General features: G+C 35.3%; 4 protein-coding genes and 1 pseudogene across 5 annotated transcripts; 1 reads left to right on the top strand and 4 right to left on the bottom strand.

The window, feature by feature from the left end:
• Nucleotides 1–110: 110 nt before the first annotated feature.
• LOC104752620 (GTPase LSG1-1) lies at nucleotides 111–3,441 on the bottom strand. The gene is made up of 7 exons (XM_010474810.3): nucleotides 3,028–3,441; nucleotides 2,659–2,760; nucleotides 2,479–2,565; nucleotides 1,706–1,799; nucleotides 1,563–1,619; nucleotides 1,391–1,470; nucleotides 111–1,312 (listed from the first exon to the last, which is right to left on the bottom strand). The coding sequence occupies exons 1-7, from the start codon at nucleotides 3,252–3,254 to the stop codon at nucleotides 343–345; spliced, it is 1,617 nt and encodes a 538-aa protein (XP_010473112.2). The 5' UTR covers nucleotides 3,255–3,441; the 3' UTR covers nucleotides 111–342.
• Nucleotides 3,442–5,397: 1,956 nt separating this feature from the next.
• LOC104752618 (fe(3+)-Zn(2+) purple acid phosphatase 12) lies at nucleotides 5,398–8,109 on the top strand. The gene is made up of 7 exons (XM_010474809.3): nucleotides 5,398–5,930; nucleotides 6,338–6,449; nucleotides 6,592–6,821; nucleotides 6,901–7,039; nucleotides 7,120–7,340; nucleotides 7,434–7,555; nucleotides 7,755–8,109. The coding sequence occupies exons 1-7, from the start codon at nucleotides 5,538–5,540 to the stop codon at nucleotides 7,951–7,953; spliced, it is 1,416 nt and encodes a 471-aa protein (XP_010473111.2). The 5' UTR covers nucleotides 5,398–5,537; the 3' UTR covers nucleotides 7,954–8,109.
• Nucleotides 8,110–8,273: 164 nt separating this feature from the next.
• On the bottom strand, nucleotides 8,274–16,046 carry LOC147926061 (uncharacterized). The gene is made up of 7 exons (XM_087492853.1): nucleotides 15,930–16,046; nucleotides 15,500–15,592; nucleotides 15,258–15,420; nucleotides 14,735–14,904; nucleotides 9,663–9,962; nucleotides 9,565–9,574; nucleotides 8,274–8,500 (listed from the first exon to the last, which is right to left on the bottom strand). Exons 1-7 carry the CDS (start codon nucleotides 16,044–16,046, stop codon nucleotides 8,274–8,276), a joined length of 1,080 nt encoding a protein of 359 aa, XP_087348979.1.
• Nucleotides 16,047–17,402: 1,356 nt separating this feature from the next.
• LOC104754072 (uncharacterized) lies at nucleotides 17,403–18,941 on the bottom strand (annotated as a pseudogene). Its single transcript, XR_015584539.1, has 5 exons — nucleotides 18,747–18,941; nucleotides 18,455–18,628; nucleotides 18,079–18,361; nucleotides 17,786–17,955; nucleotides 17,403–17,663 (listed from the first exon to the last, which is right to left on the bottom strand). The product of XR_015584539.1 is annotated as an uncharacterized LOC104754072 (transcript).
• Nucleotides 18,942–19,306: 365 nt separating this feature from the next.
• LOC104752617 (uncharacterized) lies at nucleotides 19,307–20,210 on the bottom strand. The gene has a single exon (XM_010474808.3). It carries the CDS (start codon nucleotides 20,057–20,059, stop codon nucleotides 19,559–19,561), a length of 501 nt encoding a protein of 166 aa, XP_010473110.1. The 5' UTR covers nucleotides 20,060–20,210; the 3' UTR covers nucleotides 19,307–19,558.
• Between the last annotated feature and the right edge of the window lie 3,815 nt (nucleotides 20,211–24,025).

The following is a 24,025-nucleotide window of genomic DNA, read 5'->3' as shown; positions in this document are numbered from 1 at the left end:
AAAGGTTATAAAAAGGTTTAGATTCTTAAACGTAAATAGTATACAATTAAGAAGTCTGGCTATTGAAATTTTCGGATTTTAAGTTATCAATTTAGCTGCTTTACAGAACCTGCTCCAAAGGACTCTTCATCAATATAATGACTAGTATCCAACTGAAAAATTCTCGATCTCTAGTATTTGCACAAACATAACATCTAACCAACAGCTGTTAGAACTTTTCACAATTTTACATAAGAAAAATCCACAATTTGTATCATATATTCCAGCATTTGTTGATCAATGCATCGTGATTGCTTGTTGGTTTCTGGGAACTTCTCCGCACGATATTCCATCAAGACCGAATCAGTTTTTCCTATGTGACTTCTTGTTCTGTTTCTTCTTGGAAGGCCCAATTCCATTTGCAAGATCAAATGAGCTCAGATCATCTAGAACTTGATCAAGACCAAGACCAGGAGCTTCTTCACCTTCCTTCACAGATCGTGAACCTTCAACTATTTCGGCTCCCAAAGTATCACCATCCTCTGACTCGTTTTCATCTTCTCGGGTCATCTCTGGAGGCATTGCAAAATGTGGAAGCTTACCTTCAATGTAATCTTTCAGAATCTGCCTAGCTGCTTTGGTCTCATCAGGTAGTCCACTAGAAGCGACATAACCACGAGAGAGGCAGTACGTTCTTAGAAGCTCTGAGGCAAGAGGTGGGCGGGACTGAGGCTCATAGGTTTTGGGTTTAGGTAGAGAGATGTTGTACACATCCTCAATGGCATGCCGAGGAACACGTTCAGCCACAACCTTAATAGCTTCACGGTGCTCGGTCATCCGGTCTATTGGAAGAACTCCAGAAGCAATCATTTCATATCTTGAGCTTGAGAATGAAGGGAAGACTAAACCCGGGCAATCACAGAGCATTAGCTCCTCAGAGATAATCAATGTCTGGAAATGCTTTGTTTTCCCCGGGGTAGATGTGACACCTGTTCGCTTCTGACCTACCAAAGCGTTGATTGTCGAACTCTTTCCTACATTCGGGTACCCAACAAAACCAACCACAACTTGTTCGCGGTGCGACTCGGTAGATGTTTCGGAAACTCCTCTAGATTTCTTCATTTTTACTATCTCTTGAGCCTCAAGTTTTAATCGAGCCAAAAGCTCGTCCCTTCCATATACTTTAACAGCTGGGTCATCTGTCTTCTGAGAGGTATCAGGTGCTCTCCACTGTTCTTTCAGGGGTTTACCTTCTAGGGTAGCCGTAGCAGCTTTGGCTGACCAGAATACAAACAGAATATTGTTGCGGGAAAAGTATTCCGCCCATTTCTCCCTGCATATAAAATTTACAACCCAATTGGTTAGCAAAAAACAAAAAGGTTAGAGGCAAAGAAGCAAGTAACAAGTTTACCTGACATAAGTAGGTAGAAGATCCGCCTTGTTAACAAGAAGCATTGTTTTTTTATGCTCATCAATTTCTTGTGCATATGCCTGCGTCAGAACAAATCTTCACGTAAATGTTTGATATGATCAGGAAAATTCTACTAAGAGAAAAAGCTGCGAGTTGGCAGAGAGAGAGTTACCTCAAGATCAGGGCACCGATAGAACAGAGGATCTCTAGCATCAACAACCATAACAATCTGAAAGAGAAGTACAGATAGCCAATGAGTTTTTGCAATTAACTTAATTCAGGTAGATGAGCATTAAGAGACGAAAAATAACATACCAAATCACTTCGTTCCAGCACTCGCCATAGCTGCCTCCAAATGTCAAGATTCTTCTCGAATGGAGTCAATACAAGCTTTTCATTTTCCTCGAGGCTGAATACAGCAGAAAAGTAGGCATGCATAAGTATATAGCACTAAGTCCCAAGGGAATTTGCATATAATAAATCAAACCATACATCAAAAATAGCAACAAAATAATATCTTGAGTAAACAATAACATGCTTCAAGATGTGAAAATGGATACTTTTTAATCAACAAAAGTGGTTAAAACGAAACTTATTTGACTGTTTTGGTACCCTATCCCAAACTCTCCCCAGCTTTCCTTTGAAAAAAAAAACTTATCTTGAACTTACATCGAGCTAACATATGTGTTGCCAAAGTACTTCAGCTTTATCAGGTGCTAAAATTAGATAAATACGTCAACCTTCAGAAATTTAACAAATCAAAATCGAAACAAAAGCCATTAAGTGGTATAAGTGACAACCAAAACCTTGCAGTTTGTAGCAAGCAAGTACTAGAGTAAACATAGTCCCTAGCTTATGAGTACTGATTCGAATACGAAATCTCCTAAACTTTTCTTTAATTTAATCGTTCCCTATTTTATAGAAAAGCATTGTACTCCCTTATTGAGAAAATGATCTGACTTGGTTAAAACACTTGCATATAAGCAACCCTCCATTCTACTAACAGCTTAAAACCTTCTACTGCCAGATATTTATCTTGTTTATTGCCAACAACACTAGGAAGAATAACAAGGTAAAACAGAACCAACCTCGCAAGTTTCCGGCGCCAAGTGAGAAAAGCTTGTTTTTCATTAGCATCAAGTTGCTCCACATTCATTTTTGGTGTCCAATGAGGTCTGAATATAGTAAAGAGAAAGAACATTAAACTAAAGAAGACTTCATGTAACTCCTGAACAAACTAAAGAAGAAGCAAAAGAACCACAACACACCTTCGAGGCACTTGAAGGCTACTAGCATGTAAAGCCTCTTCTCTCATCCGTTGCTCTTTCCATTCTTTAGCTGTTAAACCACTTGAACTCGAACCTGTGTCCCTATTTACATACAAAGAAGAATTAGCTCATGACAGATATGATGATTCAATACATAGAAGCTTCTTCAGATTCAGAGCACAAACACAAACAGTAATCACCAATATAGATAATCAATACACAGAGCTCAAAAGCAAATTCTTCAGATATGAAACAAAACGATTTAGATGAATCAATAAACAGAGCTCACAGATTGAAGAATCCATCAATTTAAACAAATAATCTCTCTAACAAAGATGTGAAAACACAAAATGAAATCGAGAAACTCACAGATTGATAGGTACAGGGGTTGCGGAATCGTGATGAATCGCGAAGACCCGTTCAGCTTCCTCGGCTTGTTCGATGATAGCATCGATGTCGCTGACCTCTGTAACAGATTCCAAAACCTTCTTGTGTTGATCCTTGTAGGACTTGCCTTTTTCCTTTGTTTCTTGGATCATATGGTTATGGTGCTTCACTAGAGCTCGCCCTAGAGACGTCTTCTCGTTCTTCCCCATTTTCTTATCGTCAGATAACGGGAATCGCAGAGGTTGTGAGAGGATTGAACGCCTTCTGATTGTGGTGGTTGAGTTCAAAACTCGAAAATGGAAAAGGCTCTCGTGTGGTGTAATGTGAAGCGAAGCGAAGCCGCCGTGGGGAGAAAATTTTAATAAAGTAAGAGTTTAGGTCTTCCAAGGAAAATTTGGAAAAATATCCTAGTTATGTTTATAAATTTATGCAAATTCACTTTTTATTTTTCAATTACTCTATGAATTTACTAAAATAACTTTGTGGAAAAAAAAACTTAAATAACTTAAAATAAATTTTAAAAACAGTTTTCATAGAAAATCAATATTTGAAAACTAAAAAATCAATTATTTTTGTAAGATAAATAATATTTGTTACTATATTAAAATTTTGTGTGGATTATTATTGTAATCAGTTTTCAAAACAATATTTCTATTATGAGATGAGATAACAAATTTTTCAACGTCATACTTTATTTCATTAACTTGAAACATATACTCCATTAGATAGCTGTTATTTAGAGAAATATGCAAAAAAATCTTTAAAGTTATTTAAAAAACAAAATTTACCCTCATTCTTCAAAAAATGCAGATTAATCATATGAAACAAAAAATAATATGCAATATAACTCATGTTAAAAATTAAAGCTAAAAAAAATTCGGGCAATCGAGGATCAAGATGGACCTAACGATTACTCAATTTTACCGGAGATAATTGATTAACTTTTTATAATATGTAATAAAATAATTGAAAATATATATATATATATATTATGTTTAGTCATATAATTGATTGAAAGTAAAATTTGTTTTGTTCGAGCAACTTTAAAAATCTATGTTTTGCTCAATTTTTCCATTTAAAATCTTATGTTTTGCTCAGTTTTTTCATTTAAAAACTTATGTTTTGCTCAACTTATGGAAATCAAGACACTCTTTTCGTCCACGAAGGAAATCATTTCTTTAAAGAGTACTTCATCAAATGATCGATCAACTTTATATTTGATACGCTAGATCGTTTTACGAGGTAACACAAAAATACAATAATGTCTTTATCAATGGTTCTCATATAGACTTCAACATTGCATTAACAATTGAAACAATTTTTTTTGTAGAATTGCATAACTCATTTTGTAGCGAATTGAAATACAATTGGGTGTATTACAACAAACCAAAAGGAAACATTAAGAGAGTGGACAGGGTTTGCTTTCGTGAATTACAAGATAGAAAGAAGCGGGAAAGTGTGGTTTGGACGTCCGTGGAGATCTTATGCGAGAGTTGCCTTCTCCAAAACATACATGTCTCAAGTTGTTTCTCATAATGGGTGTCTCCAAAAAGAATCGTGTATTACGGAAAAAATCGTTGTTATGGACCGGGAGCCAATCACAAACTCATAGTAAACAATTTCTCTATGCGAAACAACTTACGAATATAGAAGCGACTCCTTTCATCAACATCTTCTTTATTGATGGATGTTGAACTTTGTCAAAAAAATATATTAAAAGTACACATATAAATCCAAATCAGTAGTCCTATATTTCCTCCTTATATAATTGTATTATCGTCAACCATAATCTACCCGTTATATAATTTGAGAGCTTTTAGTTTCATTTATTTATTTAGATAAATAAGTAATTTATTTATTTAGATAAATAAGTAATTTATTTAAAACAAGTCTTTTAAAAATAATTTATTTAGATACATGTTACTTATTTGTCAAAAAAAAAATTCAAGTTGTTATTTTGTTGATATCATCAATATTAGAATATTAGACATGTCAAATTAAGTTGATTCATTATGATGGTGTAAAAGAAATTGTCTTACGGGTGAATCAAAATATTTTGTTACAAGCTCTAAATATTTCTTCACAATTACAAAAATATTGAATGGAAACTAGATATATAAAATAGCAGTTAAATTTTGAAAATTTTCGATTTAAAAAAAATAAAATAATATACTAATGCACAATATCAACACCAAACATAACCAAATTCACTTCGAACTTTTAGGAGTACTTTTATAAACCAACACTATTTTTCAAACGCCAATTTTTATAATCGACCTATGTTTCTAAGGTTCAATTAAAATATGAAATAGCGTTTTTATTTATTTATGGGAATATCCACATTCGATCCTTGTTGGAAAGCTCAAAAAGTCAATATATCCATGTCAGGCAACTAGACAAGCTATTTAATTTCCCAAAACAAAAGAAAAACAAAAAAAATCTCTAAACCACATTCTTCGTTCTCAAGATCCAGAAAACTAACTAAACTGAAGATGAGTTCAAGATCTGCTGATCTCACAAGCAAACGAGTTACCTTCATAATCTTCTTGCTAAGTCTTTCACTTGTTGAGTTATGCCATGGAGGATTTACAAGTGAATATGTCAGAGGAACTGATTTACCAGATGACATGCCTTTAGACAGCGATGTCTTTGCAGTTCCTCCTGGTCCTAATACTCCTCAACAAGTTCATATAACGCAAGGGAATCATGAAGGTAATGGAGTGATCATTTCTTGGGTTACTCCAGTTAAACCTGGTTCAAATACTGTTCGGTATTGGTGTGAGAAGGAGAAATCGAAGAAGGAAGCAGAAGCTACAGTGAACACTTACCGGTTCTTTAATTACACTTCTGGTTATATCCACCATTGCCTCATCGATGATTTGGAAGTAAGTACTCATCACTTTAAAGCTGTTTTCGATTTTGATTTGGTTTTGATTTGGTTTTGGTTCTGTTTTTTTTTTTCTTTTTCTTTTTTGGTTGTTTCAGGTATTATTTAAAAATATTATTAATTTAGAAGAAAAAATTCGGGTTTGGATATGTAAAAAAAAAATTATGGATTCAAATATAAGTTCTTGAGTATAGAATTTGCACAGAAACAAAAAAAAAGAGTATAGAAAATTTGAATCCATTTAAACTATATTTTGGTATAGAAATAGTAATTCTATTTAAGTCATGTACTATAAAATATAATTCGGTTTTGGGATATAATATTTTAGATCATTTATGTTGTATTTACTATTTAGTTACTGTTTTAAAAATATATATATATTAATTATATATGGTTTGTGTGCAGTTTGATACAAAATACTACTACGAAATTGGGAGTGGCAAGTGGCGCAGACGGTTCTGGTTCTTTACTCCGCCTAAATCAGGCCCTGACGTACCTTACACCTTTGGATTAATCGGTATATAAACTAACTGTTGTCTTTAAAAATTCATGTTTATGGGCTAACATAAGTGGAGTGACACATTAAACCTTAGATAATGTTTTTGACTATGGTGGTCTCCAACAACTTTCCAATTTGGGATATTTGTATTAACTTCCAGGGGATTTGGGACAAACATATGACTCAAATACTACGTTAAGCCATTATGAGATGAATCCGGGGAAAGGACAGGCCGTTCTGTTTGTAGGAGACTTGTCTTACGCAGATCGCTACCCTAACCACGACAACAATAGATGGGATACTTGGGGAAGGTTTGCTGAGAGAAGTGTTGCTTATCAACCTTGGATATGGACTGCAGGCAACCACGAAATCGACTTCGTTCCTGACATTGTACTACTTGAGTCCTTCCTTTATCTTTTTTCATTTCTTGAGTAATGATCTAAACTTAACTTGAAGAGTTTGGTTTTAGGGTGAAATAGAGCCATTCAAGCCTTTTATGAATAGGTATCAAACGCCATATAAGTCATCAGGAAGCATCTCTCCATTGTGGTATTCCATCAAAAGGGCGTCAGCTTATGTTATTGTTATGTCTTGTTACTCATCTTATGGTAAGGTTTGGAGATGCAAACTGCTTTAAGAAATTATTTAGAGTCTTAAAGCTTAATAAAATTTGCATATTATTGATTAGGGAAATACACACCTCAATACAAATGGCTGGAAAAGGAGTTGCAAGGAGTGAATCGAACAGAGACACCATGGGTTATAGTCTTAGTACATTGCCCGTTTTATAGTAGCTATGTGCATCATTACATGGAAGGTGAAACATTGAGAGTCATGTACGAACAATGGTTTGTCAAATACAAGGTTGATGTTGTGTTTGCAGGTCATGTTCATGCCTATGAAAGATCGGTAAATTTCATTTTACTTTTCCCCAGTAGTATTGATATTTATTATCTACACTCCCCTTGTCCCCAAAGTGATGTTCTCAAAACAATGACGCAGGAACGTGTTTCTAACATTGCTTACAACATTGTCAATGGACTGTGTGAGCCAATATCGGATGAGTCAGCTCCTGTATACATCACAATCGGTGATGGAGGAAACTCTGAAGGCTTGGTTACTGAGTAAGTTTACGATATTTTTGCAAACACTTTTATTAACGACAGAGTTATATCAATAACAGAGTTGGTTATGTGTTAGTTTGAAAGTTACTTACTCTGTTTTTGATACAACTCTATCTTTATGACTTCAACCTTATCCATTCTTCAACTCTGTATTATACTTTCTCTGTTATTTGATACAAACCGTTTGCTATATTTGTAGCATGATGCAGCCACAACCAAGCTACTCCGCCTTTCGAGAAGCTAGCTTTGGGCACGGGCTGCTAGAGATTAAAAACAGAACTCATGCCTACTTCAGCTGGAATCGTAACCAAGATGGAAACTCTATAGCAGCAGACTTTGTGTGGTTGATTAATCGGTTTTGGGGAGCTCAAAACAAGACACGGCTTGGTGCGTTTTAAACACAAACTGAACATGGTTGTGTTGTTTCTGCAAATTCTAAAGAAAAACAAATCAATTAGTGACTGTTCTATAAAAGATATGTTATTGTTTGTGAAAGGTATCTTTACAACCTTCACCGTTTCTCATTGGAATGTGTGAAACTGTTTTTTCTTAAAGCATCTACTAGTTAACTATGAAATCAACCTAGTATATTGGAGAGAACTCATCAAATAAGATAAATCGCAAGAATTTACAAAACAATACATCTCATAGAACAAATAGTGAAAAGTTAGTTATGATATTCGAGATATAAGTAAGAGAAGAAGCGAGGCATGCAAGATTAGTCGGTTTTATACTCCTCCCACTGCCGGATCTCGACCGCCTCCACCAACTCCACCGTCGCACGTGAAAGCTCCTCCGCAGCTCTCTCTGCAATATCCTCAGCCTCCATTTTTCTAGCTTCAAAGTCCAGCGACATTCTCATGACTTCATCTCTTAGCTCTACAAATTCCTCGAGGTCTTCTTCTTTTAACAACCATCTCATACTTTGAATTTCGTCGATAATTTCTTGCGTAGCAAGGTGATGCGGACATCAACCCTACCGCCCAAACCGTTGAACCAGATCTTGTACCACATCCTGTACCAGAAGTACGAGAAGGCTCTGTGACACGATCAAAGGCTAAACATCTAAGGAAGAGGTTTAACCTAGCTGTTCAAGACATTGTAACCTCCCTAGAGCTGAAGGACGTCAACTGGTATGTACCACCATCATGCCACCACAACCGAGATGACCACATTGCTGAGGAAGAGCTTGCTGAAGCCTTCACCCAAATGAGCCTAGATCAAACTAGTTCCCCAGGTATGAAATCTCTTTTGGCAGGTCAAGGAACCTCAAGAATCCAAGAGAAGACATTGGATCTGCAAGAGACGTGTGATACAAGCTACACCTCCGATCAAGATAGTGAAGATCCAGATCAAGACATAAAGGACATGAACGAGCATCAAGAGGCTGATCAAGATACTCTAGAGGAACTCCAGGAAGACCCCTACTTCAGTAAACAAGCCAACAAGCCAGTACAAGACAAGAACCCTGAAGTAGTTCATCGACTACTACAAGAAGTGGTTCAAAGAACGTCTATTGGGCCTAGATCGCATCCAGGTAAGTCCTATTCAATATTTTCGATCCTTGCAGGTTCCACCAACCCCAACAACGGCTAGAAGGCGTGCTCATCAAGAGAGATCAAATTTGCTTAGTATTTTCTTTAATTAGTTTATTTACTTTCCAAAAACAATGGTTTGTGTTTGATTTTATTTGCTTTCCTTTGTTGCATTATTTTACATTTATTTTTCGGCCTTAGGGCTAGCTGAAGGACTCTTATAAAGTCCCCCTGCAGCAGTTGTACGATTTTTCACCTTTGATATTAATAAAACTCTGAATTTCTTCTTCTTCTCTTTAAGTGTTCTTAAGAGAATAAGCTTGTTCTTTGTCTTGTGTGTGAGATTCCACAAGGCTAAGTTCGTGTACTGTATCAGAGACGAATCACATCTCTGTGGTTTACTTCGCTCCGCCAACACTTCCCCTTTATCGATCCCACACGAGAGAAGCGACCGCCATCGTGTCAGATCTACACCATCGACCATCTTTCCTTCACAAGAGAGAAGCGACCGCCAGCTTGTGAAGCCATCATCTCTATCCCGGTATAAGACTCACCACCGAATCTTGTATCACAAGGTATGTTAGATTGGCCCTGTCAGCTGTTGTTTTTGCTGCTTTGGCGGTTTCTTGGATAACAAGGTAGTTCTCACGAATTCCGCCTGATAAAATTATTATTTCATCTCTCGATGCTTTGATATCCTCATGGACTCGTACGTCTTCCCAGATTTCATCAACATTGAGGTGCAAGTGGTCTTTCAGAGTTACAAATTCTGAGTAGACGAATTTCTTTATCAACTCCCTATATGTCCTCATCTTCTCTCCATCATCTTTCAACTCTTCACGTAACTCTAAGAGTTTCCCTGACAAGTTTTTGTTGGATAAGCTTTGAAGCTTAAGGCCCAAGTTATTCTTACAAAGGAAAGATAAGAATAAGAGAGAAGATTAAGATAGACTTGAATAGAATTAGGAGTTATCTAGTTCTATAGTCCTAATAAGAGTAGGAATAAGAAAGCCTATATATATATCAATTGTTGAGTTGTGTCATTGATATGAGAAAATAGAGAGCTTTGGAAGTGTTTAATTTTGAGAGGAGATTTTCTAAACATAAATAAAAGAGAGTTATTCTTTTAATCAAGTTCTTTTATATCTTTGATTTGGTATCAGAGCTTAGGTTTAATCAATCCAAAGGATCAGACTTGATTCTAAACAATGAGCGAACTAGCAACCGGAACTCGTCCGAAGGACATGGACAAGTCGGTCTCGATTCAATGCCCTCAACTCACCTCTACAAACTATACAGTTTGGTTTATGAAGATGAAGGTGATATTGTGAATTCAAAAGGTTTGGGAGACTATTGAACCATGTTCAACAGATGGAGATAAGAATGATGTAGCTACAGCCTTGTTGTTCCAATCGATCCCAGAATCTCTTATTCTACAAGTTGGTGATCTAGCTACACCTAAAGATATTTGGGATTCGATTAAATCTAGAAACATGGGAGCTGACCGTGTTAACGAAGCTCGATTACAGACTTTAATGTCTGATTTCGAGTAACTACGAATGGCTGACTCGGATAGAGTTGATGTTTTTGATGGAAAGCTATCTGAAATCGCAACACAGGCAACATCACTCGGACAAACTATTGATGAACCCAGGATGGTAAAGAAATTGCTAAACAGTGTGCCTAGGAACAAGTTTATCCATCTTGTTGCCTCTCTAGAACAAGTATTGGATCTCAATACTACAAGCTTCCAAGAGATAGTTGGAAGACTCAAAGCCTTTGAGGAGAGAATACAAGGAGAAGATAAACAAGAAGACACACAAGGAAAGCTTATGTTTACTGGTTTCGATTATCAAACACATACAAACTATACTCAGAGTTTTAAAAACTTCGAGGCAGAGGTCGTGGTCGTGGTGGCAGGGGCTACAGAGGACGCGGCAGAGGACGAGGAAGATGAAGATACAATGGACAGGATCGAACCGAGTTTCACACAAATCAAAATCAGACTCAGGAAAAGAAAGAGAAGGTTATAACCTGTTTTAGATGTGATAAGATTGGTCATTACGCTTCTTCTTGTCCGGAGAAAACACAAAAATTGCAAGAATCAAACAAGGTTGAAGCAGAAGAAACAGAGAAGGCGGATCAAACTCTCTACATGCATGAAATAGTGTTTTTGAATGAAGACAAACTTATCCCTAAGAACTACAGCAAAGAAGAGGGCATGTGGTATCTAGACAATGGGGCAAGTAATCATATGACAGGACAAGAAACTTATTTTTCTGAGTTTAATAGGAACATAAGAGGTAAAGTCAAGTTTGGAGATGGTTCGTGTGTTGAGATTGTTGGCAAAGGTTCGATATTGTTTGAGAGCAAGAATGGAGAACAGATTCTTGTGTCTGATATCTATTATATTCCTGATCTCAAAAGTAATATACTAAGCTTAGGACAAGCAACAGAGGTAGGTTGTGATGTCCGTATGAGACGTGATTACCTTACGGTTCATGATCCAAGAGAGATACTTTTGGTAAGAGTCTTGCGTTCTGCAAATCGTCTTTATAAAATCAATCTCAAAATAGGAAGACCGACTTCATTGCTATCACATCTTGATGACAACACCTGGAAGTGGCACGCTAGGCTTGGACACATCAGTTTCAAAACGATCAAAGCAATGTTTTTGCAGAATATGGTTCACGGATTAACTGATGTAAGAGATGAAAAACTGTTATGTCAATCTTGTTTGGTTGGTAAGTAGACTCGACAGGTGTTCCCAAAAACTGCCCTGTTTCGAGCATCTAAACCATTGGAGTTGCTTCATGCGGACCTGGGTGGTCCCATATCTCCAGCAACACTCGCAAATAACAGGTACATATTTGTGATTATTGATGATTTTTCAAGATACATGTGGTCCATCTTGATAAAGGAGAAGAGTAAAGCTTTTTGAAGCTTCAAAGGGTTCAAAAGTGTTGTAGAAAAGGATATTGGCATTGTTATCAAGACTCTTAAGACTGATAGAGGTGGAGAGTTCACTTCAAGAGAGTTTAATGAGTTTTGTGAATCTGCTGGGATCACAAGAAATCTAACAGCTCCTTATACTCCTCAACAAAATGGAGTTGTTGAGAGAAGGAACAGAACTCTAATGGAGATGACAAGAAGTCTCCTTAAAGGAATGGAAGTTCCAAATTATCTATGGGGAGAAGGAGTTCGTCATGCCACCTATTTGATAAATAGGGTGCCTACTAAGGCACTAAATAACATGACACCTTATGAGAGTTTGCGAGGAAGAAAGCCAAACATCGAGCATTTAAGGGTTTTTGGTTGTGTAGCATATGCAAAGGTGGATAATGCACTTCTTAAGAAGCTTGATGATAGGTCACAACCACTGTTACATCTCGAAATTGAGCCCGGATCGAAGGCTTACAGGTTGTTTAATCCTACTACTCAAAGAATCACTGTTAGTCGAGATGTGGTTTTCAGTGAAAAAGACAAGTGGTCATGGAGTTCATCGAAAGATGGTACTAATAGGGAGCCTGGTATGTTTCACATGCGATGGGAAGACATTAAAGATGTAGGAGAAGGCCCAGTCGTGACAGAAAATAATGCAGAGGATGCAGTGGGAGATGAAACAGAGAGTGTTTCATCACAAGAAAATACAAAAGACAGCGAGGATGTTGTTACACAAGACATTCAACAGTAGCAGCCATTAAAAGGACTACTCGTGAGATTCATAAGCCAAAGCGATTCGAAGACTATGTGCTGTTAGCAACAATTGAGAGTGAGACACTTTTGTTACTAATAAATAATGAACCAAGATTTTACGAGGAAGCTAAGAGTCAACTTGTTTGGAGACTTGCGTGCAGAGAAGAAATAGAATCCATCAACAAAAATAAGACATGGAATCTTGTTGATAAACCAAAAGATGTGAAGGTAATAGGTCTTAAGTGGGTATTTAAAATTGAAAGGAATGCTGATGGTTCTATAAGTAAGTATAAAGCCAGGCTTGTGGCAAAGGGTTATGTACAAAAGAGTGGTGTAGATTTTGGTGAAGCATTCGCTCCAGTGACACGCTTAGAGACTATTCGACTTTTGATTGCTTTAGCTGTAACAGATGGATGGGAAATCCATCATTTAGATGTGAAGACAGCTTTCTTACACGGTGAGTTAAAGGAGGACGTGTACGTTGATCAACCATAGGGTTTCAAGATCAAAGGTGAGGAGCACAAAGTTTATAATTTGTCAAAAGCTTTGTATGGTTTGAGACAGGCTCCACGAGCTTGGAATACAAAGATGGACCAAATCTTGAAAGAGATGGGTTTCAAGAGGTGTGTTAAAGAAGCGTCTGTGTATCGGAAAACAAAAGACAAAGAGCTGCTCTTAGTTGCGGTTTACGTTGACGATTTGTTGGTTACAAGAAACAATCTTATGGCTATAATCGAATTCAAGAAAGGAATGTCTGCAAAGTTTGAGATGAAAGACCTTGGTAAACTCACTTATTACCTTGGTATTAAAGTGAGTCAAGAGAAGGATGGGATCACTATCAAACAAGAAGGTTATGCAAAAAGGATATTGTTGGAGGCTGGATTAGAAAGCTGCAATCCGACCTTGATACCAATGGAGTTCAGACTGCATGTATCAAAAGCTCTTGGTGATACAGAGACAGATCCTACTCGATATCGGAGGTTTGTTGGCTGCTTAAGGTACCAGTTGCACACACGCCCCAACCTTGCATTCGCTATTGGCATAATTAGCAGGTATATGCAGAGTCCACGCAAGACACATGGTAAGATTGTAAAGCAAGTTTTGCGTTATCTAAGAGGAACAACTTCATATGGACTAAAGTATAAGCGAGGAGGATCAAAAGAACTTGTCGGGTTTAGTGACAGTAGTCACAATGTTGACCAAGATGATGGAAGAAGTACAACTGGTCACATGTTCTTCTTTGGTGACACACCGGTTATTTGGTGCTCGCAGAAACAGGACACAGTCGCAATGTCATCATGTGAGGCCGAGTTTATGGCTGCGACAGAGGGAGCTAAGCAAGCGATTTGGCTTCAGGACCTCTTGAGTGAAGTTACAGGATGGAGAAGCAAGCAGATCTTATTGTATGTTGACAACAAAGCGGCTATTGCTCTCGCGAGAAACCTTGTATTTCATGGCATGAGTAAACATATTCACAAGAGATTTCACTTCATTCGTGAATGTGTTGAGAGAGAGCTCATTTATGTTGATCACATTCCTGGAGTTGATCAGAGAGCAGACATTTTGACAAAGGCGTTGGCAAGAATTCAGTTTGTGGAAATGAGAAGCTTGCTAGGAGTTCATGATGTTACAAAAGGAGATTCAAAGCTTAAGAGGGAGATTGTTGGATAAGCTTTGAAGCTTAAGGCCCAAGTTATTCTTACGAAGGAAAGATAAGAATAAGAGAGAAGATTAAGATAGACTTGAATAGAATTAGGAGTTATCTAGTTTTATAGTCCTAATAAGTATAGAAATAAAAAAGCCTCTATATATATCAATTGTTGAGTTGTGACATTGATATGAGAAAAGAGAGAGCTTTGGAAGTGTTTAGTTTTGAGAGGAGATTTTCTAAACATAAATAAAAGAGAGTTATTCTTTTAATCAAGTTCTTTTATATCTTTTAGTTTTTTCTATGAGTTTCAAGACCTGAGTTGATAATATGCTCCATAAACTCCATTTCTGTATCCATCTTCTTTTCATCTTCTCTTAACTCTTTCAATATATGTCTCATCTTCTGCAATTCTTCGCTCGCATCTCTTACATCAACTGTGTCATCATCAATCCCTCTAGATTCTGAAAACCAACAGCAAAGAAAAAGTTATAGTTGTATGTATACATTAGCATTCCTTTTCTTTTTTTGGATAGGTTTTGTTAGATTTCTCACAAGTGATCAGAGAGATCGACTCGAACTAGAGACCTAAGACAGAGATTCCTTATAGAATATCTTGCTTCAGTATTTGTGGAGTTATGAATGATGGGTTTATAGATCTGATTTAGTTTTAGTAGACACTAGAACTGAATAGTGGATCGCTTGCCTTATGGTGATGAAGGTCAAAAGAACTTACTAATAATAATTAGATACTTCACCAAAAAAAAAAACATTAGCTAGGGTTTCTTCATGTACAAACCTGTTGATATCGAAGTCTCATCGTTGTGAGGTTTAGAATATCTAACAAGGTACTCGATGATGTAAACTGAGTGGTTTGCGATGAAGATCAAAGCAGTGAGAGGCCAAAGGAACATGTACTCAAAGCTTGCTAACGCCAATAGAAACATGAAGCGATCCGACAGAAACAACCAGAATCCACTGATACCCTAATCAAATAGAGGAGAAAGAGAGTTAGAACTAACACAAGTAAATGTAGATAATTTAGGATGTACAATTTTTACTTACAGAGACTCCAGCAGAAGAGAGTTTAGGGCATAACAAGATGAAGATTAATGCGAGAAGACTCAAAAAGATTAGGACAAGACCGATCAGATCTGTGTATTGTTGGAATACAATCCAAGTCCCATATCTGAAGTTTGATAAAACTATCATTAATATATAAAAGGGTTAGGGCCAATCTACTAATTGCCAATTGGTTTTTAGTTAGAAGCCCAAGATAAACCCAAATTTAACATGGTATCAGAGCCCAAAGTTAAAATTCTGGTGGACCTAGAAAAATGGATATGGATATGCCTCTTGTTAATTTGAGTAATAGGGGTCCAAAAAAATAGAATTATCATCTCGAGGAGGCGTGTTAAAATCACATATGTGGTCTTTGGTTTGAAGGGGAGATTGTTGGAATACAATTCAAGTCCCACATATAAGATTTTAACATGTATAATGAGGAGGAGACGAGAAGCAAGAAGAGAAACACACATTCTATCCAAAACAAAACAGTCGCTAGAACTTCTACTTCTTGCTCATATCTTTCTCCTTCTTCAATAATATTCATCTTCTTCATCAATCGAACTCTGCCAATATTGATACAACACTTTTCTGTTATTGTTTTTGTATATATTTATTCGTTTACGATAATAAAAAGGTTTTATATATCCCGAGAGCTTTGGGACTTTAGAATTTGTATTTATGATTTGGGGTTAGGGCTAATTTTCATTAATTTGAGAAAGGAAAAAAAAAAAGAAGAAGTAATACACATGTCATGTTGTTGAAGTGACAAAAAGAATATTGAAGTTATCAATTACAAATCTGATATGTATCTATCTCTTCTTTCACGATATTAATATATTAAGTTAACAAAATAAAATAAAAAATTAACAAATAATGATTTGAACCAAGGGAGGCTTTAAAAATTTTGAGTGATTCGAACAGATTTTGTCGAGTTTCTTCTTTAGTGGATCATTTATCAAATTTTTATAACATTTTATCAAAAATATTTCATGACATGTTAAGAGAAATAATTTGAATTGATATCCATCAGTCGTTTGTAGCACAGCATCGGAATATGAATTAGGTAAGCAACAAGGTGAAATGAATAATAGCATAGGTCTTAACTAGGTTGGCTGTTGTCAGGTGATGTGACCTGAACATGTTACATGACACATTAACATAAATTAAAGGCATCATGTACACAATAAATCATGCTATTAATCGATGATTCATAATTCCAAAATCTACCAAAATTTAAAACAAAACCTAAAATTTCTCTTATTCAATCTCAACACCTGAGATACATAAAAATCACGAGTGATTAGTTGTAGAAACAACTTCACAAACGATATCTACACTCTAGGTGTCTTCTTTGTCCAACTAAGCTTGATCAAGCGAAAACTGGAACAAAAATACATAATATCCAGAAGTATGTAGTATTAATTGAATTAAAGGAGGAAATTGACAATTCACTCTTTCTTAGAGATACACTTTTAAACTTATAATCAATTGGTATTAACTTATTACAACTATACATACATTGATACATACAATAATAATAGAATTGATTCATCATGCAAATACAACTCCCGGCCCTAACTCCTAAGCATGCATTAATCAGCTGGTTTTCCCTACGTATACTATCTATTTGGTAATATACTTTCAAATAGAACTAAATCTTTGAATTACTTTGGGCTGAAGCGATCAATCTTCAGGACTGGTCTTTGCTTTCAAGAGATTCTCTTGGTTTTTGAGAAAATAAAGAAAGACTATACAATCTTATGAGAAATGTAATCATCTTCCATGCATAGAAATGATCCACAAAAAGTTCATGGACTGATGGACATAGAGCATAACTATCCACGAAATTCCAAATTAAATGGAAAAAAAATGAACAAAAACACTGAAAACACTACAAAAAAACTCAGAAAATAATTAATTAATCAAGTTTTTGAAACATAACCAATATGGCAATATGTATCATAGTAGTCTGAAGTAAATGGTTGAAATACTAAGAGATCGAAGAGCTTAAATCATGGGGGGAGGTGAGAATTTGGTTGTGGAAACAACATCAAATTCAAGCAAGCGCCTTCCACGTCCAAGTAAATCTTCTTAAGATCATCCATAGACACAAATTGAGCGAACCCCCAACTTGGAGATAATTTGTCGTGCCACCTCTTACCTGCAGAAAAGAGAAAAAACGTTATTTGAGAATTACTCAATTCCAAATAAATATCTAGTCTCTACTTTTCAATCCTGTGTTATGAGTAAAAACGTTAAAAATAATGTCATTACAAGACCTACATGAACGTGACAAATGGTTGGATCCACGTGGGTCTAGCACTCGAATATTAGCTTGCTTGAAAATCTTTTCATCTTGGTCAAGTCCTTCACTCTCTTCGAGAGTCAGAAAAATGGAGATCCATTTGGCTCGGTCCCGTGTTAAGTTGGCATTGGGATACAACTCTAGAATCCTAGATATGTCATGCACATCACATGTAAACAATCACTAAGAGGTGAGAAGTTGCAAAAAAAAAAAAAAAAAAGAGAAAAAGAAAAAAAGTAATCATATTCATATACCATATGCATGTACTTACCATTCTCTTCCCTCAACTGTAAATTTGCGTGACCTGTGACAATGCTCTTTCAGCTCAGAGAAATTCTTAACTCTCCAAGAGAATTTGGGATAAGGGAGTTTGTCATTAAAAGAGATGATTTCCCAATTAGTAGGGGGTGGAGCAACAATGACATCAACACCAAACTCGCATTGATCTTGAGTACTGACAAATCCATTTTCAGGGTCTTTGAATATATTAAGCGGAAGCACTTGCGGCAATCCCCACGTAGATCTTAAACTATTGAACGGCTTCGATTCTACATCTGTATATAAATTTTTAATGATTAGAAATAGAATAAAAGAAGATACATGTGTATGGTAAGATAAGAGATATGTATCTACATATATATACGTACCTTGAATGGTAAAGGTACTTGTTTGATTTTTTGTTAAAGACGAAAAACCGAAAATCCGCGAACACCTCAGTTGATGGTTTGGAGGACAAGCTAGAGCTATCTAATTTCAAATACATTGAAATAAAGTCACTTTCGTTGTCATTATCGTTCCCTTTCGGATACAATATCAGTTTCCTGCGTTTTGCGTAAGTTAAGATAATGCATCTTCTTCAAATTTTAAGAGCAAGAAGAAAATATTGTTTTAAGGACATAAACTATAGTGACTATGCATTGCCATGCATACGTTACGTACCAGTCGTAGCCACCAGAGGAGAAGATACGGGATTGATATTTGCCATCAGAGGAAAGAGTTGATTTCTCAAGTTGGGAGAAGTTTTGGATCTTTAGTGAATAGGAAGAAGGAGAACGTTCTCTCATGCTCCAGACAGTTGTAGAAGACATTCTTTTACCCAAAAACGACCTTAACTCTGTGATAACCTAAACAATAGATCCGAGAGAAGATTTTGAGATAGTCATAGAGGTTAGAAAATTCAATAAATACGTTATTATTAAAAACAAATATGTCCCGGAAATTGTATGGTGTATATCTATATTAGGACTAATACCTATTGAATACAAATTGTTGGAATTTCTGGTTTGCAACAATTTATACACCTAAATTCCGAATTCAAATTTTACGATTTAGGCAAATAATGAATACACCTGGAAACTCTGAAGTGGAACGGTGGATCGAAACGACTTGAGGTTGTGCACCACAAATTGGTTTCAAAAGAGCCAATTTGGAAGATATCGCATATAAAGGTTTTAAACAATAATTATTATTCTTATTGAAAATATAAATAGACTCTAAAGTAGCCGAGAAACTTCAATTCCACACCATTTATAGTGTTCATTAGGCTCAAATTCTGGACACAATGAGATCATAAAGTTACATTTAAAATGAACATTGTAAAAAAAAAAAAAAATGTACAGAGGATGCTATGTTCTTCCTATTCACATAACAATTGAAATTACTTAAATGTTTTAAATAAATAAATTACTATTAAATTCCCTCAAACAAACCAAAAAAACCCAAAAGATTTCATTAAGAAGAATAATCTTTTTTTATAGGCTTCCTGATGACGTGTCCCTTTGTGAAGGGCTTCTCCAAAAGCCAGCCCCGTAGAAACGATCCAACATCTCATTCTCAAGTCTAACGACGTCGTTTACCTCATCGGTCACGTGACATTCCTCAAAAACAATCTCAGCCGTCGGATCCTCCTCATTCAATCTAGCGTGTACGGTGCTCTCGCTCCCTTCCGCCGCCGCTGACGCAAGCAAACCATGCCGTTTTCTCGTGAACCGTCGCCGTTTGCTTCGTCTCCAAGCTTTCTTACAAACCGCCGCCGGGACTTTATAAACGGCCAAAACCACCAGATTCACAACCGCGCATGGACAACAACACCAAACCGCCGCACACTCCGCCGCCGCTCCTCCTGCCACTTCTCCAACTTTTCTCCTCTCTTTACCTAACGCCGTCGACGGTGGAGAAGAATAGTTTCTCATCGCCGATTCTTCCGACGACGCTAACAACGCCGATTTCAAAATCACGTGGCGAGTCATCATTACTATTATTTATAAAACGGGTTTCCGGTTTTGGGATTATTTTTTTGGGTTATTCCCGGTTATCGGGTTAGTGAAAATAACCTAAGATAGAATCTAGTGAAAAGTGACCCATGTTTGATAAGGGTCATTCATCATCGAGATTCTAAAGGTTATGTTTACTAATCAAATCATCATGATGATGATGATCCCAAGAGGAGGAGAAAGGTTGGGAGAGAAGACAACAACAACAACAACAACAAAAACTTGTGGATGATAAAAAAGTAGAAATAGGGAGGGAGAGAGTAACGAAAAGTTTGATGAGTTAAAAAATAGCTGTTGTGAAACAAATTGTGAGGATTGGTTGTAATTTTCTTGAAACGTTTGGGTCAGAGAGAATAACTGAATCAGAGAGATTAATCTGGAACCGAGAAGATCGGTGAGGATTCAATAACTAAAGATTTTTTTTTTCCTAAATTTAACAAAGAATCATAATAAATAGGAGGATTGATAAATGGCAATTGTTTTTCTTAAAAAAAGTAATTTAAACAAAACAGAGGATATAAAGTTTATTTTTGGCTTTTTCTAATTGTATATTTGTCGATTTTTATAGTTCGATATAATAAATAACGGTTTCAATAATTTTTTCCTTGAATTATTATATTTTTTCCCCAGTTTTGAATATTTCTTTGTGTTTTCGTTAGTAAAGAAAGAGTCTTGTCATACCACCTATGATTACTCAAATTTCATATATTATTCTATTATATAATAACTAGATTAATACCCGCTCGATGTGTTGATTTAGAGTTTTTTAAATAAAATAAAATTTAACAAAGAATATAAAGTAAATATTTTTAGTAAATAAAAACTATCTATAAAAGTAAATAGATACACTGAGATGTTCAATATAAATATCTTGTTTAAAAGGTGTGACTCTGTGGTTGAGACTATTAATCACATTTTTCTTTGAATGGCCTCAATCGTGGGAAGTTTAAGATTTATCTCTAACTCCGGTCTCATCAGAGGGTTTTACATATAAGTCGGTGTACTCAAATTTGGATTTTGTTTTCTGGAGGGATGTCTCTCAACAGGGTGATCCTGATCAACTTCTTCAATTACCATGATTTTTATGGACAATCTGGAAGGCCATAAAAAGAAAATTAAAGTTTAGAAATCGAGACGAATGATATAATTGCTCAGACTTTGGACGATAGGTTAGCTTGGGAAGAAGCTCTATCTTTTACAACGGTCATAGCGGCTCCATCTCCGTCCTCGAATGTCCAGGTTTCTTCACCTTGTTGTCAAATTGATTGTTCTTGGAAAGCAACCAATGAGTATTCATGATTGGGCTGGTGGTGTTGCGTTGGTGAGGAGCGAACCTTGTTGTTGGGGGCCAAGTGTCTAAGACGGAGCCCCTCCCCCTGCATTCAGAATTAGAAACGTTGTTCTGGGCCATGGAGCAAATACGTGTTGAGTTACTCACTATGGTGCATTCCCCTGAATATTGGCCATCCTTTTTCAACTTGCTCGATGAGTTTAATTCACTGGAGTTTTTTTCACTATTCTCCATCTCTTGGATCCCGCATGCGACAAATTTGAAGGCGGATTGTCTTGCCCATGCTTCGAATTCTCTTATCTCTGAAGTTTCTTTTGTAAACCCCTTTTCTCTGGCTTGGGAAACTAACCGAGGAAATTCCTGTTACTTTATTGTTTGGTTGAAAAAAAAATAGATACACTTTTAGTTAAAGAAAATAGTTGTAGATGAGTTCAAAAATATTAAAATTTAATTTAATTTAACAAAGAATATATATTTAATTCTTTTCGTAAGTAAAAACAATGTATAAAAGTAAAGAGATAAGCTTTTAGTTATAGAAAATAGTTGTTTTTTTTGCTATAATACACTAATGTATATCCATTTACAAATCTACTGTCTATATTACCACTAAAAGTTTATTTGTACACACAAATATATTTTACTGTTAAAATATACTCTTTAGTCTTAACTACTACCAACAAATTAATTGTCTTTATGAACACATTAAATAATCTGTTATAAGTCTCTTCACTTTAACATTTTTATAGTTATAAAAGCGCATACGTTAATCTTACATACTCCTATCATATATATTACAATAGCAGTCTTTCGAATAAATTATTTGATTGGTGAAAGAAATATGAGACGATCTATTTATTTGATTGGTGAAAAATAATATTTTTGTTTGTGTAAAGGTGAGTATTTACGTTTTTTTAGAAACAATAACTAATTATATAATTTTCACAATCATTTTTTATCTTATATAAAAAGTAATCTTTTTCTTGTAATATAGCAACGAAAAATTAAAGTAAGTAAAAAATATTATAATTTTGAATTTTATGGTATATACATATATATAAATTTATCTTATAATTAGATTTTAAATAAAATTAGGTTTTATTTTATCTATTTACTTTTATATAAAACCTTTTAGATTAGGTTTAGAATTTTTACATTTTTTATTTTTAAAATTTTTAATAATGAATTGACATGTATCAACATCTGAATGATATAATTGACACGTGTCACGATCTTGTTAATGAGTAATTTTGTCATCAAATTTTATATAATAAGGTTTTATTTTATCTATTTACTTTTATATAAAACATTTTTAGATTAGGTTTAGAATTTTTACATTTTTAGTTTTTAAAATTTTAATAATGAATTGACATGTGTCAACATCTGAATGCATTTTTATTTTTAAAATTTTTAGTAATGAATTAATATGTGTCAACATCTGAATGATATAATTGACACATGTTACGATTTTGGTAATGAGTAATTTTGCCATCAAAGTTTATATAATAAGATTATCTTATTTTATGCAAACTTTTAATTATGTATTTTCATCATGTTTGTTTGTTATTTATCAGATTTTTGTATTAATAAAATGTTTTTTTATTAGTGAAAAGAATAAAAATAAAAGACAGTTGTCAATTTTTCTTTTGGCTGCGATTTGAGAAAAGAGAGACTTGATTAGTTTTGTCCACACGTGACGCGTGAGTGATGTTGGTATAAAGTCGTTTTTGGAGTTCTCTTCTTTTTGTGTGTTGTTTTGTTTTAAATCTCAATATGAACCACAAAATTTGTTTTGCTTATCAAAGCACCTGATCGTACTTTCTTCTTTTCTCATTTTCAATCTGTTTAGTCAATTTTTATGCAACTGCCAGCTCGATATGAGCATATATCACACAAAAAATGATATTTAATTTTATATGAGTCTTAAAGACTCTTTGAATGGATCTTATCTGCACATATATATAACGTATGCATTGGCATGAGGATTTTTTTAATTTTATATGTTTTGTTTTTTAAGAGATGTGTTTGTGAAAAGTTGTTGAATATCATTTTCAGTCTACGTGTAATGTAAGACATATTGATAGACATTTTGTTCCACTTGCACAGTTTGTCAATGTATGTGTTCATGTGGGTTTTTGGATCGCGCCCTAAAGCCACTAAACTATACGAGTGGTGGAAGTTGTCATGCCACTTTAAGAATTAAGATGAATTTCTAAAGGCAAACCAAAAAATTGAAGTAAGAACGAAGACGGTTAAGTCAGGAATATCGCAAAATGCATATGTTTCTTGTAGCGGAAGATGGACCACCAATTGAGAGATAGGATCTGAATCTCTCTTCTCCCAAGTCACACTTCTAGTTATATCTTGTGCAACCGTATTTGCCTGAATTGATGGAATGTTTTGAATCAAGATAGAAAAAAATCTAGAACTAAGACGTTGAATGACATTCTCAATCTGCAACATTCTCAAAAGCCCAACATTCTCAATCTGCAACATCTTCAAAAGGTCAACATTCTCAATCCGTAAATCTCGCAAGATATGAAGAGACCACAAAATACACTTTAGCTCTGCCACTATCATGTTAACAATTAATAGTCTCATCCAAATGGTTCCAAACAATATAGGAATCACCACTAAATGAAGTTGGATTAACCCAA

The sequence above is a fragment of the Camelina sativa genome, chromosome 16, assembly GCF_030686135.1.
Source record: "Camelina sativa cultivar CO46 ecotype springtype chromosome 16, ASM3068613v1".
NCBI lineage: Eukaryota > Viridiplantae > Streptophyta > Magnoliopsida > Brassicales > Brassicaceae > Camelina > Camelina sativa.
Note: the sequence above shows the minus strand (reverse complement) of the source record. Positions and strands in the feature narration are given on the sequence as shown.

Bases quoted from the DNA above. Each gene is read 5' to 3' on its own strand.
- LOC104752620 (XM_010474810.3), bottom strand. From the start codon at position 3,254: ATGGGGAAGAACGAGAAGACGTCTCTAGGGCGAGCTCTAGTGAAGCAC. The intron at 2,566-2,658 runs GTGTGTTGTGGT...TACTATATTCAG, and splicing joins AGCCTTCAAGTGCCTCGAAG to ACCTCATTGGACACCAAAAA. The intron at 1,313-1,390 runs GTAAACTTGTTA...TTTTATATGCAG, and splicing joins CTTCTACCTACTTATGTCAG to GGAGAAATGGGCGGAATACT.
- LOC104752618 (XM_010474809.3), top strand. From the start codon at position 5,538: ATGAGTTCAAGATCTGCTGATCTCACAAGCAAACGAGTTACCTTCATA. The intron at 5,931-6,337 runs GTAAGTACTCAT...GTTTGTGTGCAG, and splicing joins GCCTCATCGATGATTTGGAA to TTTGATACAAAATACTACTA. The intron at 6,450-6,591 runs GTATATAAACTA...ATTAACTTCCAG, and splicing joins TTACACCTTTGGATTAATCG to GGGATTTGGGACAAACATAT.
- LOC147926061 (XM_087492853.1), bottom strand. From the start codon at position 16,046: ATGAATATTATTGAAGAAGGAGAAAGATATGAGCAAGAAGTAGAAGTT. The intron at 15,421-15,499 runs GTAAGTAAAAAT...CTATTTGATTAG, and splicing joins TCTCTTCTGCTGGAGTCTCT to GGTATCAGTGGATTCTGGTT. The intron at 9,963-14,734 runs AAAAACTAAAAG...AGCTTATCCAAC, and splicing joins CAGGTCTTGAAACTCATAGA to AAAAACTTGTCAGGGAAACT.
- LOC104752617 (XM_010474808.3), bottom strand. From the start codon at position 20,059: ATGATGACTCGCCACGTGATTTTGAAATCGGCGTTGTTAGCGTCGTCG.